General features: G+C 37.0%; 2 protein-coding genes and 1 long non-coding RNA gene across 5 annotated transcripts in view; 1 reads left to right on the forward strand and 2 right to left on the reverse strand.

The window, feature by feature from the left end:
- The window catches only part of LOC124162228 (exonuclease mut-7 homolog), a 120643-nt gene extending 104947 nt beyond the window's left edge, over window positions 1–15696 (forward strand). For all 3 annotated transcript variants that reach the window (XM_046538707.1, XM_046538690.1, XM_046538699.1), the window contains 4 exons: window positions 7940–8124; window positions 8220–8435; window positions 14466–14594; window positions 14691–15696. In XM_046538707.1, the coding sequence (XP_046394663.1) occupies window positions 7940–8124; window positions 8220–8435; window positions 14466–14594; window positions 14691–15044 (884 nt within the window). In that variant the 3' untranslated portion in view covers window positions 15045–15696. The remainder of the gene's footprint in view (window positions 1–7939; window positions 8125–8219; window positions 8436–14465; window positions 14595–14690) is intronic.
- On the reverse strand, window positions 5–1881 carry LOC124162270 (jerky protein homolog-like). Its single transcript, XM_046538747.1, has 2 exons — window positions 473–1881; window positions 5–113 (listed from the first exon to the last, which is right to left on the reverse strand). The coding sequence occupies exon 1, from the start codon at window positions 1866–1868 to the stop codon at window positions 492–494; it is 1377 nt and encodes a 458-aa protein (XP_046394703.1). The 5' UTR covers window positions 1869–1881; the 3' UTR covers window positions 5–113; window positions 473–491.
- Window positions 15697–15835: 139 nt separating the features above from the next.
- Window positions 15836–19321, reverse strand: LOC124162303. Its single transcript, XR_006865534.1, has 3 exons — window positions 19204–19321; window positions 17834–17964; window positions 15836–16457 (listed from the first exon to the last, which is right to left on the reverse strand). It is a non-coding gene; the product is annotated as an uncharacterized LOC124162303 (long non-coding RNA).
- Window positions 19322–20920: the final 1599 nt, after the last annotated feature.

Here is a 20920-nt window from a genome sequence, read left to right on the forward strand (position 1 = left end):
TATTATGGTGAGAATCTTGGATATCTATTTGCCATCTGTGATTAAAAAAAGGTTCAAAACATTTGAAAATATTCTTCGTCCGTAAATCGCAGAGGTACTCTTGATAAGGCCAACTGTAAATGAAATAAATATGGCAAATAATATTTTTACAATCCGACTGGAATATCAACATTTTGCCTCTCCGTATTTTTCAACATGCAGCTATCGCAAATTCCATGTCGTTTTCACGACTACTAGCATACATTTATCGGTAATTATCAAATCCTCCGATCGGAGGTAATCCCACTTCGAGTACGTTACCGTAAATAACAATCGAATTTGAATGTTAATTCTTCAATTTAATATTAATAGTCGCAGCTAATCTTTTAAGGGCGGAAAACGCGAGTATTTTGGAAAATCTACTTGGCATTAACTTCATAAACAACGCGTTCCCTAGCGGCATGAATCCCGAAAAATTGAAAAAATTGCTTACCATTACGTCCATTGGATATTTATTTGCCATGGGTGGAGTGGCACGCAGTATCTGTGGCAGCAACATCCGCGCACTTGGTTGTTGGTGCGTTCTTCATGAGGTCGGTAAGTTTGACCTGTTTCCAGCGGCTGCGTCTCTCTTGTATTAAATTGTTTTTCAACCTATGCATGTGTAATACCTCCATATCGTTGGAAGAAGAGGGCCTCTGCTCCAAGTACTTTATGAGTTTTTCTGCATAAGTGATTGCGTCCGACGTAGTAATTTTCTCCTCATCAGAGCTGCAGTCACTGTCGGTCACGTCTTCATCAACTGTCGAACCCGTGACTGCATCCATTATCTCTCCATCGGTCAAGCTTTGGTACACTGGGGCATTATTGTCGCAGGCATTCCATTCTTTTAGATCTTCATCACTTATGTCGGCATCCAGCTCTTTCACAAAATTTATAAAATGAGAAACGGGATCATTCGACGGACCCTGGAAGCCATCAAATTCTGGTATGTCGTCAGTTTCCTCACAGCGGTTTTGAAAATCCGGCAGCAAATTACTCCAACATCTTTTCAAAACCTGGGGAGTAACCTTATCCCACGCTTCGGCAATACACCATACTGCATTTTTAAGGGTAAATTCCTTCTTAAATTCTTCATAGGAGAAAGCAGTGTCACGGTTGATGATATTTTTCATAACTTCACTTCGATAGTGACACTTAAGGCTATTTATTATCCCCTGATCAAGTGGCTGGATTAGAGCAGTACAGTTCGGCGGCAAAAAAGACACTATAACATTCTCCTCGACGAGAGTTTCTGCTGGAGGATGAGCAGGGCAGTTGTCCAACAACAATAAAATTTTTGCATTTTCAGGCAGTCCAAGAGCCTTGAAATTTTTTCGGACCTCTTTGACAAAGTTAGTATGAAACCATTCCTTAAATAATTCTTGCGTAATCCAAGCTCGCTTATTGGCTCTGTAAATCACAGGAAACTGGTGTATACCCTTAAATACGCGTGGTTTTGCACTTTTACCGATGACCATGAGCTTGCATTTATGGCTCCCGGCAGCATTGGAACAGGCTGCGATGGTGACCCTTTCCATTGATTCTTTCGCTCCGCTCGCAGTCTTTTCATCGCGGCAAACGAACGTATTTCGGGGAAGACAGCGCCAGAACAATCCAGTCTCGTCCATGTTGTAAATCTGATCCGGTGAAAGATTATGTTCATCCACCAACTTTGCCAGCTCATTGACGTAATCTTCCGCAGCATCGTGATCTGCTGACAGTTTTTCTCCGGTAACCTTCAGATATCGAATGCCATGGCGCTGTTTAAATTTTTGTAGCCACCCTGTCGTATATTCGCACGGTGACGTGATTTGTAATTCCTTGTGGAAATATTTAGCTTTTTCCATTATTATTCCTCCGGAAATTGGAAAAGGCAATCGTAAGAAAATAAGCAGTTATCATTCATGTTCCTTACAGTTTTATTTTAACTGCAAATCTCCTCGGATTAATTTGAAGTAATTTTGGGCGTGCGGCGCGCACAATGTAAACTTCAATCCACTTTCATCCCTCTACTGAAGTCCGGAAAGTTCGAGGAATATACATGGTACGTTGATTCCGTGAAATCTTTTGCGCGAAATCACTACATCTAGGGATCCCGGATCACGAAATGAAATATTTTACAGAAAATAACGGCAAATTAGTTGACTATATCTTTTGGGATTAGCGAGAAGACAGCCAGGCTCTGAGACGGCGATTTAACCACTTAGATAGCCATATTTTCGGCGATGCAACTTAAAAAATAGAAATTTTGAAAAACTCCGGGAAAACCTTCCGTTGTTTAGATCATTCCGTTAAATAGATTTCCGGATTATCGATCTTCTACTGTATGTATAAAGGTAGAAAACATTAATTAAAACCTTTCTGGCTTGTTGCCCTTGATTGATTGTAATGTTGAAATACACTTTTATTTTGAACTGCTTTAGCTTTATGTTCCAGTTACCTTAGAAATTTTTCTTTATAAAATATTTATAGAAGTCCAATGTTTGCACCCCTCACAATTACATCTGAAAAATTAGGGTGGCTGCAAAGTTGCATTACAGTTTTTATTTAATCTATATTTAATTTTGGTCTTTCATTATTATTGGTCCTATTTCTTCTCATGGGCTAAGGTTTGTATTCCCACGAGAATATGATGTAGATATCTCACCCTAATTTTGATTTAAGTGTCCTAAAACTCTAATATGAAACTTAATGCATCTGAAACTACAAATTCTATTGCTTTGTCGGGTCAATCTCCAAAAAACATATATTTTCTACTGGAAAAATTAAAAAAATTAATTTTTGTGTATATAAGAAGCAAAATTGTGTAATATCAGTCAGTCAATCATAAAATCTAATGACGTAAGTGACAAATATAGAGTTCATGATGTCCACGGACATGACGACTTCCTCTTAATTAAGTTATAGTTTGGACTAACAATAAGTGAGGAAACTGTCTTTACTACATTGAACTTGCATCTTATAGCTATAAAAGACATCTCAATTGTAATTAGTGAAAGACTTTACTTTTCCTAATTTTTACTTGTCCACGGACATGACTGATGATCTTGGCTCTTTCAAAAAACTGAACTAAAATTTTTCTTCTAGCGTTAAAGCATTCATTAAACCAAGTATAAACTCAAACAAACCAATATAGCTAGCAATCTCCTTCTCCACACACTGGTTGTTCAGGGCTGCCACCATCTCCTATGAATATTTCCCCCTTTTCCCTGTGTGTCCGCGGACATTGCTCTTTTGGGTAGGACAGATGTGACAATAATGAATATTATGAAATAAAAGCAACCCAAAAATACTATTTTGGAATTTTTATATTGTTTTAACTTGTTCAGTGATAGGTATTATAATAATTTATTTTGTAAAGGCAATGCAATCGTTGTTAATGCAATAAACACCTATTTGAAAATCTTTGTGGGACTGTCCATTAGGCCGGCCCTTATTTTTCAGAATTGCGAAAAGTTATATTTTCCTGGTCTCAAAATGATCCAAATGAGGTCTATATTCATGTGTTAAAATTTGGTTACTTTAAAATAATGGCAACCCGTGCCCCAAGGGCCCTAAGTACTAAGGACCCTCAATTGAGTTTCTTGGGGTCAAAAAAGTGCTATTCCTATGTAAAACGTAAAAGTAAAGCCCTTTTGGGCCAATTTTCTGTTTGTTTTGACCTATCTCTTAAGCGTTTAGGAGATATCGTCCGTCGTAATGTAATCCCCCCCAGGGCACCACCCAGCACCACGGCACCGCTGAGGTACGGCCCGCACCACTTACTACAGACTTCCCCTCAACCCCCTCCCCTCCCTCGGCAAAGACTTTGCTCCTGATGACAAGATTTACATGCTAGTGGTGCAGTATTGAATAGGTTGTTCCTCTTGTGTCATGATTAATGTTATTAAAGCCTATAATGTCAATATTAACCCTTCAACGCAGTCCTCTTTCTTCAACGCCACCTTTCACTTTCTTCTGGAATATATTGAAGTCTATTCCACCAATAACTGCATTTCGTTCTCCTCTTTATTTGCGTAAGAACTTTATTTCTTCAGCCCAAGCACATTTATCCGAGAGATTAATTGTACTTTCCCCGTCGTGCGTCAAAAATTCAATGGTACCGCTCCTTGCAATTTCAAACAAATCATCAAGTTTTCTTACGAAAGATTCTCTTCTCTTCATCTCTACTGTAGTTCGCGCTCTCTTTATGTCGTTGCACGTTCATCTATTCTTTGCGTCATTTTTCTAACTTTTCAATCGCCTTATTTACCGTAATAACAGGAATTCTAGTTTTGTACCATCGATGAGACGCGTTTCTCACGGTTTTTCTCGCACTAAGTCTTACAAATTTCGAACCCATTAGGTGATAGAGAGAACACATAGTACTTCTCTCACTGTAGGTAAATTTGAGCCGAGTATTTCTTCACTTTCTTTTCCAACCAGTTCAATGCCTGTATTTAGTCTTGATTACACGCCTTTCCTTGTTGGTCTATTCTTAAAATGAACATCACGTTCATGATAAAGTATTTATTTCACCACTTTTCTCCTTACATCCTAAAAAACTTAACACCTTCTATCCCTTGCACACTATACACAAGAACTATCTCTCTACAGTGATCTACATCCGTGAACTGACAACCTCTTTTCGTCTTCCTTGAATATTTCTATCTACTGTTGAAGCCCTGGAAGCCCTGCTCATTCCCTTCATTCCTTTATAATTCATAGACACAATTGTATCACATGCTTATAATATTTTGTACATAAAGAGCACTTTGGAATAAAGCCTGCTAGAATGGTTCGCGGCCGTATGGCGGAAAAAAATCAAGGTTTAAGGGGTCGGTACCCAGTGCATAGGACGGCGTTTAAGGGTTAATATTGACATTATAGGCTTTAATAACATTAATCATGACACAAGAGGAACAACCTATTCAATACTGCACCACTAGCATGTAAATCTTGTCATCAGGAGCAAAGTCTTTGCCGAGGGAGGGGAGGGGGTTGAGGGGAAGTCTGTAGTAAGTGGTGCGGGCCGTACCTCAGCGGTGCCGTGGTGCTGGGTGGTGCCCTGGGGGGGATTACATTACGACGGACTATATCTCCTAAACGCTTAGAGATAGGTCAAAACAAACAGAAAATTGGCCCAAAAGGGCTTTACTTTTACGTTTTACATAGGAATAGCACTTTTTTGACCCCAAGAAACTCAATTGAGGGTCCTTAGTACTTAGGGCCCTTGGGGCACGGGTTGCCATTATTTTAAAGTAACCAAATTTTAAAACGTGAATAAAGACCTCATTTAGATCATTTTGAGACCAGGAAAACATAACTTTTCGCAATTCTGAAAAATAAGGGCCGGCCTACTGTCCATGGACATGACAAATCATAGTCTGTGGACATTAAATTTGAGGAATATAATTTTTTTCTGTACCAATTTGTCACTAAAATTACTAAAGGGTTCAGAAACTAATATGCTAGTTAAGTTTTGATTTAACAGTTTTGGTTTTTTTATGGCAGTCCATGGACATAATTTTGTATGATTATGGGAGAATGATCCTGTCATATACTCATTTTATAATTATTTATTATAATGGAACTACTTTATTAATTTTGATTGATGGATGTAATTATGAGAATTCACAATCTTCATAAACCTTTAAAATATCTCATTGGTTTGCGTTAAAACTATATTATTTCAATCTGGAAATTTCTACAGTTTTATCCCTAAAATCCTCAATTTATGCTTGATTTATATATATTTTTGGTTTTGTGAACATATTGATGTTTGTGTAGAAGTACAGAGTGGCCACTTTCATGCAAAAGCAAGGAAATTTCATAGTGTGGAAAGTATTGAAATGTGAAGGAAATTGAGAAATAAATCTGGAAAAATAATATGTATTTGTTGTCAGACTCAGATCGCAACCATCTGTCTCACGGCTATTGGATTATCTTCAATATATACTTGAATATGCTATGCTTTGCTACTGTCTAGGGCTTCTTGATTTTTGCGAGTACAAAATTTTAAGTTTTTATATGGACTGCAGTTTTGATTTTAGTATTGGGGGGATTATTGGAATGTTATATTATCCCATGATTTATAGAAGTACATATTACTACATAAACTGCAAAAAAGTGAAATTGTGAAAATTCACCTTCCCAAAACTCAAAGATAGCCATCCATTTTGACCCCTGCATGTGGCCAAGCTGATGTCAAGTTAACATAGACATGACATGGTTTAATATACCCCTTTTACATTCAATATGGTGTTTCTTTTATGGCTATATTCTTGTCATAAAATTCATTGACTACTTGCGGTTGTTTTATTTGTTTTTTTAATTGGATAAAACTTGCTCTTAGGCAGTTTTTGATTCATGATATGTTAAAAATTTAATTAATTTTATTTTAAGATTAATATTTATTGGTACTAAATTATTATATTAGGAATGATGAGACCATTAAAATTAGGTACAAGAAACACTGAAACATTTTGGAAAATTGTGTTAATAGTCTGGAAAGTCTTGAAGAATGATTAAATTTCAACTTGATATTTAAGTGGCCATCCTGAAGTAGTCATCTTAATTTGTTAGAATGGTTGTAGTTTACCAAATTTTTGTTTTTTTTTCTGATTAATTAAGAGGAAATGATATTTTCTCGACCAGTGATTAATACTAATACTTTGTCCTGTTTTCCATAATCCATTGTTTATTAGTTTTTAAGGGAGCAATTCAAATTACATACAATCATTTCTTGCATGAGGCATGCATCACCTACTTGTTTGGAGTACTCAAAGTGATTATATGCTGATAAATGGATTGTCATTGTTTTAAGCCCTTGTATAAGTAAATTCTGATGAAAGAAACCCAAGAAGTGGGACTGAAAATCAATGATGATAAGACCAAATTTATGTCCTTTGGTCGAAACCCTGAATACTCCAGAAGCAATACAATTGAGGATCACAATTTTGAAAGAGTAAATGAATTTAAATACTTTGGTGCCACAATCGGCTAAAAAAATAGTGAATCACCTGAGGTACAAAACAGAATAAATTCAGCCAATACAAGTATGTCTGCCTTGAACAAACTGCCAACATCAAAACTTTTATCCATCAGAACCAAACTTAACATTTATAAAACATAATAAGACCTATCATTCAATATGGAGCTGAATCATGGGTTTTCGACAAAAAAACGGAAAAGAAATTAATTGTCTTTGAAAATAGTTTTAAGGGAAGTTTTTGGACCAACAAGAGAGAATGGAAGCTGTAGAAGAAAACACAACAGGGAAATCAGGGACCTTTTTGACTCACCAGATTTCATAGCCGAAGCGAAGAGCTGCAGATTGCGATGGGTAGGGCACATAAAATGAAGAGACCAAGAGGCCATAGTAAAATAAGTCTGGGCAGAAAACCCTGATGGAAGATGACCTCCAGGAAGACTGAGAAAAAGAGGGAAGGATGAGGTGCTGATTGACATGGGGAAAATGGGAGTCAGCGAGCGAGATGTAGGAGTTAGAAAGAGTTGGAGGTAGACAGTTGATGAGGCCAAAAACCATTTAAGGTATAAATGGCCATGGGAGTGAGTGAGTGTGTGATAAGTCCATATATATGCTATGCAAGTACAAATATGTATTACACTAACTCACTACACCTGTTTCATAATAGTCCTCCCAACTTAAACTTTTTGTCATCAAAAACCTCACTGTGATCATAATCTTTAATGTTATCTTGAATGAATTTCCAAGATAGGTGGATGTGGGAGGTATTACTGCAAATTGAATATGTCCTGTGTTTTACTTTTGATATCATATGTACAAAACATGTTCAGTTCAGATTGCCAACCAGATTGGTCCTTGAAGTTGTGTTACCATATGCAGAAATATTTTTTGCGTGAAAATTCATGTTGAAACTATTAATTTAATAGCATTGTTTGAATTTGGTTACAGCATTGGATGCATACTGCTTACTTGAAATATTTGACTTCTTGAAAAATTCTTCTTTCGAACAAAACATTGATTTTGATAAAGTTGTTCAATCCTCACTGAAGAGTTCCAAACCAAGTCCTAAAAAGAAGAATAAGTCAAAGTCAAAGAAATCAAAGAAGCCATTTGATCCTAGGACTCTAATCGGTGTAAGTATGCAGATGTAGTGTTTTAATTCTTCAGTTTATGCAATCAAATTTCAATGAGCTGAATTATTTGATTCCACCTTTAATCTATTGTACAGGTACGAAACTTAAAGGCTGGCTGTGGAAATCCGCCAATCAGTGCTGGTTCCATTAAAATGGCTTGTGATACAATGGTGCAAGGACTCGGGAAAAAGTTACGCTCATGTGGTGTGGACACTTGGATTTCCCAGGAATCTGACTCTCCTGACTTGGTTTTGAAGACTGCTCTTAAAGATCAGAGGATAATACTGACCCGTGGAAATCATTATTACAAGGTGTGCTTATTTTCTTCTATCAAGCTGTGGCATCTAGAATTATATTCACCTTATGGAGAAATGCTATAATGTCAGCTTGTGTCTACCTACCTAACTTCATAAGAGTATGCTGAAAGTGCTTTTGCATTGCATTTCTTTTGAATAGCATTGTTTAGTGAAACTGTTTTATTGCTGCATTGGAAAGTTAATACTAAAAAGTACATTGTAGCCATTGCCATTGTTCTTTCCTGCTCTATTTAAGTACATATATAATTATTAGTGATGGGTCGATTCCAAAATTTTATCGATTCCGATCCCGATTCCGATTCTGACATTTCGATTCCGATTCTACCAATACCGATTCCATCGATTCTGATGCCATAGGCTCCAAGAAAAATATCACTTAATTCCAGGCAACAAGAAAACCACTTTAAAAATTTTACTCTGTAAAAGTCAGTCGACAAAAGGATCTTTCATATCATCACTATGTAGTTAAAATATAATAACTAAATTTCAAAACAGAACATACCTGAAAAGTGATGTTACATGATAGGTGTTACTTTAGAATATTGGCAATCATAATATGTCGACTATATCTATGAATCCAAACTACAAGGGAGAGACCTGAGTACTGAAATTTTCATAGCTGTAATAAAGATCACATACTACGTATATGAATCATGTAATATTTGGCCCTTTCAAATTCTCAAGCAGAAAAACCAATTATTCTACATGATCAGCCAGCAGGTTTTGACGTCTCCATGTTACAGTATTACTGCCTGAAGAAAATTACCTTTTGCTACGCACTTGTGTGATTGGGCAAGTACTTTCCTACCAAAATTGCAAGATTTCGGAGACTTTGTAATTTTTATTAAAGATTATATCAACGATTTTTTTGGATCTTGAATCTTCATTATATTCAAGTAGACGAAGCGAACGAACTATAGAACTAAACTTTAGTTTTGTAGAGCCAAAAAAATTCTATACTTCTCACATCATTTAATCAACCTTAAAATCTCTTGCTTTTTTTAAGTTCAAGAAAGAAACTAAACGCTACAAATGAATATCACATCGGACGGACGCAGTAATAAAAAAGGCTACAAGAGCCTTGTGGTGTGAAAACTCCCCCTTCCGCGCGACTCACCTCAGCGAAGGTGGAAAGGGAAAAAGGGTATCGGTTGTTGCCTTTCACGGAAACAGTTCATTTTTCTCTCTCTTAAGCATACTGACTTAATCTCTTCACTTTACTTCAATACCCGAGGCATATTTCTTATGCATGGGATAGTTCCGAAAAATATCCAATCCTTAGTATTTTCACTCGAGTAATATGCGCTCAATGTTCTAGTCGATCTATACATAATCCTTTTTAACATCCTCAGTTTAGTGTTTTAAGTCAATGAAGACCATTATCCATGCTTTAAATGACGATTTTCAAGACTAATATTTTAAAAAAACTTGAAAAATCGGCCTCAGTTACCGAGCTTTAGAGTTCCGCGGCGTGTAGCTCAGCCTTGACGCGCGATTGAAAAATCGCTCTTATTTCCTTCGTCGCGCACTTTTTTTTCCAAGATTTCTACTTAGTACTCTTTATAAATCTCTGTGGTTCAAATTTTCCGGGTTATATTTTTCGTCAACGAAAGATAATATCTACTTTATGTCAAATTTCACGTGAAAAACGGGTCGGCCATTTTGCCTTGTAAAACCAGAGAGATGAGAGCCAAAATCTTCAAAAGTCATTGAAAGTATAGGCAAAGCACCAGATCAAAGGAATATTGCGTTTTTTATTCCATAAAACTCATACCAACGCAAAATCACTTGGATAAATTTAAAGTAGAGATGTGCGAATAGTATCCGCGAATACTCGAATACCTCGAATACTAGAAAGTATTCGATATTCGAGATTTCGAATAGTTATGCGAAAAATACCGCCTCGAATACCTCGAATACTTTGAATTTCGCGTCATACACTGTCGCACGCACGTCGTTGGTAGTGACTCGGAAAAATGTAGAGAACTGTAGTCATTTAGTGCTCGCAGCGCCGTTTTACGCAAGTTGACGAATTGCATCAAATTCGTGGATTTTAGCGGTGAAAAGTGTTCGACGAGGGGAACCGAAAATAGTCGGGCGAAAAAATCCGAAAATCCCCGATTCCCCCCACCAGGAGAAACTCAGTGCCGTGGGATAGCAACCTTAGGGCATTTCCCACGATCCTCTATCCCCCTCCATTCAGCACTCGCCTCAGCCACTCTGACGCTTCCCTCTTCTCCGAAATCAAGCAAAAGGTCCCAGCTCGCGCAGGGATCGCATTACGAAGACCCCTGCTTCGAAAAAAAATATCGAGTTACGAGAACAATAAAAACGTGTTTCACGCCCTCCCCCCTTTTCTCACCCACTGACCTTTTTCTGGCTACCTGCTTCGAAGTTCCCCATTTCTGGAGGTCAACTGCTGTGTGAGTACCGTGGGATACTTACATTAGCGCATTTCCCAAGGTCCGGTATCCCTCTCCATTCAGCACTAGCCCCCCCTCTGAGGCTTTCCTCTTCTTCAAAATAAAAAAAAGGTCGCAGCTCGCGCAGGGATCATATTACGAAGACCTTAGCTTCGAAAAAATACGCGAGAACAATAGAAACGTGTTTCGGGCCCTCCCTTTCCTCCCCCACTGACCTTTTTTTTTCCTACCAACTTCGAAGTTCCCCATTTCTGTGGAGGTCAACCGCTGCATGAGTCATCTATTAGCACAAAGGGTGTCTAAGAATGACTTTCGTCAATTGATGTTACACCTTTATTGAATTGAAATATTAGTAATGTGCGCGTAATTTCAAAAAGAATAAGACCAAACACGACGTATTTCTGAGTTTATTTAAGCATTTTACGCAAAGAAATAAATGTCAAAATACGACGGAGACTTAGCATTCTGGCGAAACTCGATATGAGCAGCAGAGCTTCTCGGAAGTTGATGTGGTATTTTTTTCCGAAAACATATATCAAGTTACAATTTATGAGTGGTGCTATAAATCTTTATTGTTACAGTCACAGACAAAAGGATATTTTCTCAGAATATTTGGTTTCTCCCTGATAGCAATTCCAATTCATCTTCTTATCTCGTGAGAACTTCCAAAGATGGACTGAAAATAATTGAAGAAAATCCGGTGGAAAAGAGCTTGTATTTTGCAAAATGCCTCAGATTGTCAGCTAGCACTTGGCAGCCGGAGTGGGGGTAAAGCGATGTTAGTGGAATTAATTATATGTCCAATTGTTTCCATAAAATTAAATTATTCATTAATCAGCTAAATTCCTGTTCGAATCATTTTAAGGAAATCAAAATTACTCCCCAAAATCTTGTGTTGCCTGCTGCATAGGCAACCGAGTCAAACATTCCAGCATTCATCATTTAGTATTCGAGGTATTCGAAATTCGAGGTATTCGAATATTCGAGCTATGATTTAATATTCGAATTCGATATTCGAATTCGAGAAATCTGCTATTCGACCCATCTCTAATTTAAAGATTTTTTGAGGAAAAACGATATCTCGCGTGGCATTGAAAAATTGGTCATGTTTGGGCCTCTGTATCTCACTAAAGGTTCGCATTTATGTAAAATGGCATATAAATCTATATATGGTAATAATTTATGAGTATTTACGCTAAGTTTAAAGTCTCTTTCCCCAATAAGGTCATTTTGGACTTTATTCCAGCTTTTTCCGATTTTGGACCAGTGTGCGCCGGGTAGGAAGACGATCGGCCGCCGCGGCTGGCGCAAAGGTATTCGGCGCCCACGTCGACAACTATAGTGTATACAGCAAGCTGAAACTACCAGGCCAAGGCATTAGAATGACTTATCGGCTTTAAAAACTGCATTATTACACGAGTTTCATGACAGCGCTTTCTGTGGGCAGATTGCTGGACCTACTAGCCTCGAAAGCTCTGTAACCTTAACTACTCGACTCGACATTCGTAATGCTACTCGAAACGCTCGTGTCGAGTACCAACTACTCGATCGACTTGAATTTTCGAGTACTCGCACATCCCTAGAAGATATGTGTTTTGGTATTACGATTACGTGGCGCGAAAATTCAAATGAATGTCGGAAACGCGGTCGTATATTTTGTTGTTTGAAGTACTGCTGGAATCGGAATCGATTTTTCACTTTGGCAAGTACTCGTTTTCGATTCCGGTTCTTGGTCGAGAATCGAGGAATCGAACCGACCCATCACTAATAATTATATTTGTCTTGAAAGTAGCAAAATTTCATGCTGCTCTGAAACAGGCTATCCTATGTTGATTGACTAATCACATCACTGGGCAGTATCACTGTCTTAGTTGCCTTTGTGTATGTGTTTAGGGCAATCGAATAATTGCTATAATCAGCGATGCGATAACATCATTGCAATTCAAATATTGCTGGAAAATCTAGTTAAGCAAATTGGAGGAAATTGTAGGCATATTTTCTCCAAAATTTCCCAAAAATTTGTCGTAGTACCCAAAAAGTCTTCACTTTTTGCAATTATAGCAGAATTCTTTAGAGGAAAATAGTATGAAGCTGATCTACAGGGCTTGTCTTTTATATGTTGGATAATGGGATGATTCTTACATTTTGATATAATTCTTAACCTTCAATTCATATTCATGCTCTATTTTTACCAAAAAGGCTTGTATGCCTGAACAGTACCACTCCACTGGTCAATGTCAGAGCCATCATTGTACTGCAGCAATAGCTTCTTCATCGTCCCCTTCACAGCGATGATGAAGGGTGCGTTGCCCAACATTTCACCATGCTTTTGTCCACTGCCAGATCACTGTAGAAGTGCTGCAAGGGCCTATGAATATCTGATGTACACTGGTTTTCCGCAAAAATAAACTCAATTAATGCCCATTGTTAGGACTGCACCTCATTCAGGGACGTCATTTTAACAGCTCCATATAGCACAGTTCTCTATTGGGAGTCAATGCAACTACACGAGATGAAGCGGGAAAGTTTCAAAACGTTCCACAAGAAATTCCAGGTTTTTTCAAACAAAATTGGCTGTGAAAAAAAAGTGTCACTGCTTGTTGAACTCTCCTTGTATTTTCACTCAAAATTCACTTTCACTGTCCTTGATGGTCTATTTCATGTACTAAAACCAAATTTTATTGTAACCTTATTGTCATTGTTAATGTGTAAGTAGAGTACTGGAGGAAGGTCGTCAAGTATGGTGAATTAGAAAAGTATGTTCTCAGATCTGAAATGACAAAAAATGTCTTTTGAAGTTCTTAATTGAGGATCCATTAGTATCCCATGTTGCAAAAGTTACTTTTATCCATGTTAATTCATTGCCAAAAGGTTCTAATGTCCTCACCCTGCCTGTAAGATTTTACTTTTGCCTATTATAACCTTATGTACTTAATATAATTGGGAAATATTTTTTCTTATTACATACATATCGCAAATTCTACAGATTATAAATGGGGGAGTGAATTCACTACCTGAGGAAGTATACATTTCAATTATACGAGAAGCTATTGCAGACCTATCTTCCATGTTAGTTGAGATTTCGGAAAATAAAGAAAAGGAAGTCCATATAGGTTTGTAATTTAAGGATTCACATTTTATTGGGATGCTTCAGGTGTAGTGATTTAAAAAAATTCTATTTCTGTTGGTTAGCAACTAACATAGAAATTGAATGATACATAAAGATATCAAAAGTCATTGGTTAAGTAGGAAAAAAATAAAAACACAACAGACAAGTTTAGGTTTCAAAATCAAGATCGAGAAGGTTTCCCTCATGATATGTTGAAAGCATTTCCTTAATGTTTGAGTGTAACTTTTGGATTAAAATCACATCTCTTCATGTTATAAATTTTTTATTTCAGTTAATTTTTAGCATGAAATGTATTAAATTTTATTGAAAAAAAAATTAACTGAGCAATATTTTTGCAAATTATTAGTAGTTTTATTGTGGTGCCGTATTTTTCTATGGTTTTTGTGTAATAATCAATTGTTATTAGAGAAACCAAATGCAATTGAGAGTGATTGAGGGGAAGGATCTATAAATTTCAATCCTCCATTACAGTACCTTGGCCATGTTGGAGCGTCTAATTGTTATGCACTTCAGAGTGATCCATTGGCAGATCAGGTAAAAGAAGTCTTGGGACATTTCAATATAGTTCTGAAGGAAGAAGATATATTTTCTAGGTGCCAGGTAGGTTGAAATAAACTGTGAATGCTTTCTCATTTTTATGTTTTTCTTTGATACGGATTGGATATATGAATGTTCTTTTCCCTCTCCACCCTTCAGATATGCAATGGAAAGGATTTCATTGAAATTCACAACTCGATGATGAAGAGTATTGTTAGTCAAAAGACTGGGATCAAAGAAAGCACATTAGAGAGTCATCGTGCCGAGACTAGGGAGGGCAGAGGGACAAATGTTGGAGGAAAAAGGTGGTGTTCTCATTCAGTGAGGCTATTAAAAGATATCACCGGGTATACTAATAAGGGAGCTCCAATAAAATGTAATGTCATACCAGTGGACGCCTTATTTGACATAGAATATTTTTATGCCTGTGAAAAGTGTGGGAAAGTGTATTGGAATGGGTCTCATTGGCAGAATGAGCTCGAGAGAAAAAAGGAACACAATCTTCTGGAGTGATATCAAGGTGATAGTTACCCTCATTACTGTGTGATATTTTTTAATTCTTGTGATGGTTAATTCATGATTGACATGTAGCATGTGAGATTATACAATGCAAGTTAGGAAATAAGTTTTTCATTGTTAATGATAGCTTAGTGCAATAAGTAAATCATGACTGGTACTTGTCAATTGATTGGTACTTCAATAACGTACAAATAACTATTTTTTTTAGCCGAAAAGGAGTGGTCACTCTTGTAATATGTTTTTAAATGTGTGAATTTTGTGATCAAAAATGTGGACTAATAATAAGTTTCCATGTATCAGACTACATATTTCATTCAATGTACTATTCATGAATTGTTACATGAAATTAATTATGTAATCTGGTAATTATAAAATTGTTGAAGATTTAATTTTTTGAATGACCATTCATTGTTATATTTTTATTATATGAAGTATAGTATTTTGGAACCAAATTAATCAAGATGTCTGTCTCTTTATTTTATTTGTTAGAAGCTTCTAATCAACTTATTGGTTTTCAATTTCATTAAAAGGCAAAACCTATCAAGGGTAATGGATTGATTTTCACATCCACACATTTGTATTATGCATTTGAAAACCTGGGCAATATTCTTTTTTGTTACGAGGTGCATTCAGAAAGTTAGTGCCATTTTGAAAAAAAATAATAAAAATTTTTTTAGCATCAAAATTAATTGGCACATTTGATGACATACCGATAATTAATTTTTCATTTAGTTCCTAAATTTGTTGAGATAAATTTGTTGTCATTGTGGTCAAATACCTTATTTAATTCTACCTTATAGCACTCCGCCAACCACTCTGATGATAACTCTTGCTACACAATTTTTTTTGTGTAGGCGTCATGCTTAAAACTTTTACCTGCTAGCTCATGCTTCCAGTGCAAGCATAAGTGCTAGTGATATGATGTCTGGACCCAACAATATATGATTGAACTTCGCCTAAATGTACTTCTGAATAAGGTTTTGACTGCTTAGGTTTTGTGGACATCAGTAAGCGTATAGGGAACCCATCAGGAACAAAGCTTAAGATAGCTTTGATGGTGTAAGACAATGTTACGTAAAAGAATTCTTGAAGTTTGAGGAATTAGTCAGTGCTGTCATTGTGAAATGTCTGTTCTCACTAATTATCCCATCAGGCTCTGCATTCTCTACACTCTTACACAGCCATCTTTGCAGCTATTGATATTAGTTTACCTTGCATATTTTTTAAGATGGATGAATTTGTGGCGATAGAGACGGTGAAGTTCAAAATGATAAAAGCTTTTTGCTACGTCAATAAGCTGTCATGGTAACTGAATACTTCCTCTGTCAATGGGGCACTCTCAGTACTCAAACTACATCCTCAGTGCCAGTGACGTAGCTAGAGGGGACGTCCGAGGGGTCTGGACCCCTGAAATATAAGAATGCAATTACTTTCTTTCATAAATGAAAACAAAATATTGAAAAATCATGAATTTATAAAAGATTTCTGTGAGGAATTAAGTTTTTTTCGATTATGAAAAGGGTTAAAATTAGTATATAACCCTCGACTTAGTACCCTTTTTTAAAAAAAATTTCCCTCTTGGTATTAAATCCCCCCGAATGAAATTCATGGCTACCCCACTTCTCAGTGCTGTTTCTATGCGATCCCATTCATTCCAATTCCCATTTCTTTTGCTGTTGCTTTCCTTTGAGAACTAGTGAGGAAACATGAAGACAAGTCTTTTTATGCATATATGTTCATACATATTGAAGATAAGACTATTTAAGAATAATTTGACCAATAACAAAAGACATAATTAACAGTATCCGGCGATATCTGGTGGAAATGTTTTGTATCCATGAGAATAAACTAAAATGGTAAACTTCCACACAATTTTATTTACTCAAGTACCCGGTTTCGACACATAGTGTCATTATCAAGGTACTTCAGTAAATAAAATTGTGTGGAAGTTTACCATTTTAGTTTATTCTCACGATTAACTAAGGGCTTGTAACATAGGTTAAATTAACTCCTTTTTTGTGGTTTATTTCTCATGCACTCATTGATTGTTTTTTTTAATAATAAAGAAGTCAAAGAAATAATTTACCTAATTTACTTCCATTTCCCTTAAATGTATCCTGTGTAGCAGGCAATTTGTTTTGCTTTGCGGGTGCCTTGCTCAGTAGGGGTCTCTGTAAGAGGCTCGTATGAGCAAGGCACCCTCATCAATCTCAAAGAGTCAACTCTTTGCAGTGAAGTTTTTTGCTTACGTGCTAATAAAATTTGCCAGAGTTGATGTTGGCATAGATTCTTTTCCTTCATTAACATTGTTATTTTTCGGAAGAACATCAATTATTATTATCAATATTGGAAGGATTACATCGGTCAAACTATTAAATATGCTTATCCAATTTCCCTATCCCTGTCTTGAAATTGAGCATTATTTGTTTTTTTTTGGTCGACGTATTTTGATCCAAATTCCGAACAGCCAGCCGATGCAATAAAAACTCAACCATATCGGAAACATTTAATGTTTTTAAAGAAGCATAAACTTCAGAAAAGGTAGTAACAAAATGTTTAAAAATACGAAGGGAAAAGAAACCCCAACAATTTATCTACATAATGTAAGCAGAACAACTTTGGATTATCAAAATAATCATACAATTGTTTCCAGGATAATACACCGCACCAAATGGCACTGAGCTAATGGGAGCTAAATGGTAATATCGATTGGCGTCGCGAAGGTTCGCGAGCGTTACAGTCATATCAGTTGAATGCTCTTTCGTATGGACTAACTTCATCACCTTTTTTGGCTCTGCGCGTTCTTCGTCTTTTAGTGCAAGTTGAAGGTCTAGAATATCCCCGTGCCTCGGAATTGCTCCTCAATAGTTGTTACATAGGTGATATTCTTGGGGTGCGGCTTCTTTTTCGGAGGCTGAAAAGGTACGGGAAGAGTTGGCAAAGTTAGGCGGATTCTCCCTTGATAAATAGGCAAAAAATTCCAAATAATTTTGTGAATACCTGCTCTGAGAATAGCGTAAGTTATTAGGGCTCTTTTGGGACATAAATGTAAATTTATTTTCTTATGAAATTAAGTTTCCTCGAATAACATATTCGAAAATGATGTTGTTATCCAACATAGCTCTAATTTTTGACCCCTTAGGAGGTTTGTCACCAATTATAATGTGGTCCAAATGTCTGTCACAAACCTTGTGGAAGCTAAATATTGGGTCGGGTGAATCATTTCCCCTGGAAGTTATGACTCAATGGGAGAGTTTATGTCACTAATTGAGGCATTAACTAAAGTACAGTTACACCGTTTCATTTGCAATGTGGGAGCCAAAGAGTATCAATTACTCGGGTTTTGCGACGCATCTGAAAACAGGTATGGTGCTGGTAAATACCTGCGCACCCTTTCCCCTTCCGGAGATATTTATATTACTTTCGTATTAGCCAAATGTGAGGTAGCTTCTCCAAAGGTATTGACTATTCTTAAGTTAGAATTATGTATTACCCATTTTCTCGCTCGTCTTAATGCCCGATTTATGAATGTCCATCGAGGAAGGATAGCGCACTTCAAAGTTTCAGTCCTAGGGCTTAAACTTTGAAGAGCTATCCACTCTTTTGCCGGATAAAAGCGGTATTAAATTCGTGACCGTTAGTTCCACTATCAGGAGACCCTTCCGAAATCAATCGTTTGACACCAGGACATTTTTGGTCAGCAAATCCTAAACTTGCCAGATGCTGACCCTCGAGGTCAAGATTTGGCTACTTCTTTATTTGCTCGGTGGAAGCTGTCGATCAAACAAGGAACCCTTTTTGGCAAAGGTGATCGAAGGAATATTTGAATACATTACAGCAACGGGCAAAATTGTAAAAAAAAATGGTCCTCAGGTTCAACCTGAAGCGCCATATTTAGTCATTTGCCCGTGTCGAGTTGGCGAATGGGTAGGGTCACACCATGTTTTCCGGATTCGGCTGGGATTACCCGGGTGGTTAAGATGAAAACCTAGTCAGGGATAATGGAGAGGCCTGTAGTGAAACTAGTGCCTCTTCTCCACTTCGGAATAGTTCCCACTTCATCTGTTTACGGTAAATGTCGGTGCAAGTTTCTGTATAGTTTAGAGGAGTAATACGCGCGTTGCAGCATTTACCCTTACCGTGAGCTACTTACCTTCGTTAAAGTCTCTGGTGATGGCTCCATCAGGAGTGAAGCTATTCGGGATACTTCCCTTACCCTACCAAGATCCTCAGTTTGTTTAAGTCGCACGATATCATCTTGTTTACTTGGTTTTGCTTGTTGATTTTGTTCCGCAGCAAAGGAGTTTAATTTAATTTTTATTATTGCACCAGGATGCGAATTTTGTAAAAATTCGGGAGGGCGGGGTACGTTCAACAGATTCAGGCTTCAATTGGTGGAAGTTAGACATATTTAAATGAATAAAGGATTGTAGCACTTTTCCACATTTTTTTTACTGCGTACAACGCGTGTCGGCGCGCAGAGCTATCGCAGTTTACGCGTTTTACGCAGTAAAAATTTTTTTTGTGGAAAAGAGCTACAATCATTTATTTATTTAAATAGGGCGGGGTATATTTATGCGCTGGCCATTTTTAAAAATCTTCTCGCCTATCCTGATTCCTCACCTTCTTTCTCCCAATAACCAATAACCAATCCGAACCCTAATTACCAAACCGAGCCCCAATTACCAATCCGGGCTGACGATGACGAGTCCCTGACCGGGGAATTATGGGTATTAGCGGAGTTTTTTTTTATGCGTAGAGCAGCATCAGGGCAATTAGTCACCCAGCGTTTGGAATTCTCACATTTATTAATAGAAAGAAGAATAGGTACATGCAATAGGTATTTATGAACTGAATCACGAAAAAAATCATTCTTCGTTTGTACATCCGTTCATTTTTCTGACCTTAAAGCAACTTTCCACCACTTTAGGAAATGTAGCAGCTGACTGGTCGCCCAAGATGCAAAATACATTGCTACAAAGAAGACTGAATGAGCAAACTGTTGCAGCCATTTGATTTCAGCATGCTCTTTCCAGCACTTCTTCCATCGGCCGAATCTTCATTTATTTCTTCAGCTCAGCCTCTTTTTTCCGCTTCAGGGCATACCTAAAGAGAAATAAAATGCATTAGAATGACTGAGTAACTTGCAAATTAATCTTTTTAAGATGACGCATCACTCCCACTTGATCGGTCGTATCACGCAGCGAGGATTATTAATCTTTTAAAACGTGCGCTATCATTAACATTTGACTATACCTCGAAGATTGGAATTTCACATCTGATAAAATAAATCATTAAAAATGTCTAACTTCAGATACTGGAGGATGCTAAAAAGACTCTAAATTCTCGGAATATTTTATAACGATAGCATAAGATTTAAACAAGAAATACGCGATCAAAGAAGATCCTATCAGCAAGTGTTGAAACTTATATTATTCTCCACAAAAATATGAACATCTCGCTCCCGACAGTCGTTCAAATACTTTTCAAAATGCATTGTCATGGCAAAAGAATGAATGGAAACTTTTTGTCTTTTAAAGAAAAGGCTCCAATCATTTTTGCCTTTTTCCAGTGGCAGATACTTAAATATTTAAAACATACTCTAGGTTTTTCATCCATTTTAATTTACATAAAATTAATTTATACAATTGACAACTTAATGACAAACACGAAAGAAGTTTGCAATTCACTAAATCATCTGAAGAGCACCACCCTTCTGCGGACAAGACTGCTATAGACGTCTTCGAGTGTGGTCTCCCTGGGATATGACGTCTTACGCCGCCCATTTTTGATACATAAGGATTAGCGGACAACATTAGGTGTGCTTCTGAGAAAGGTATCCTGATAGTTACTGTAGGCAAAAAGGATTC

Source organism: Ischnura elegans, chromosome 1 (assembly GCF_921293095.1).
Source record: "Ischnura elegans chromosome 1, ioIscEleg1.1, whole genome shotgun sequence".
In the NCBI taxonomy this organism is placed as follows: Eukaryota; Metazoa; Arthropoda; class Insecta; order Odonata; family Coenagrionidae; genus Ischnura; species Ischnura elegans.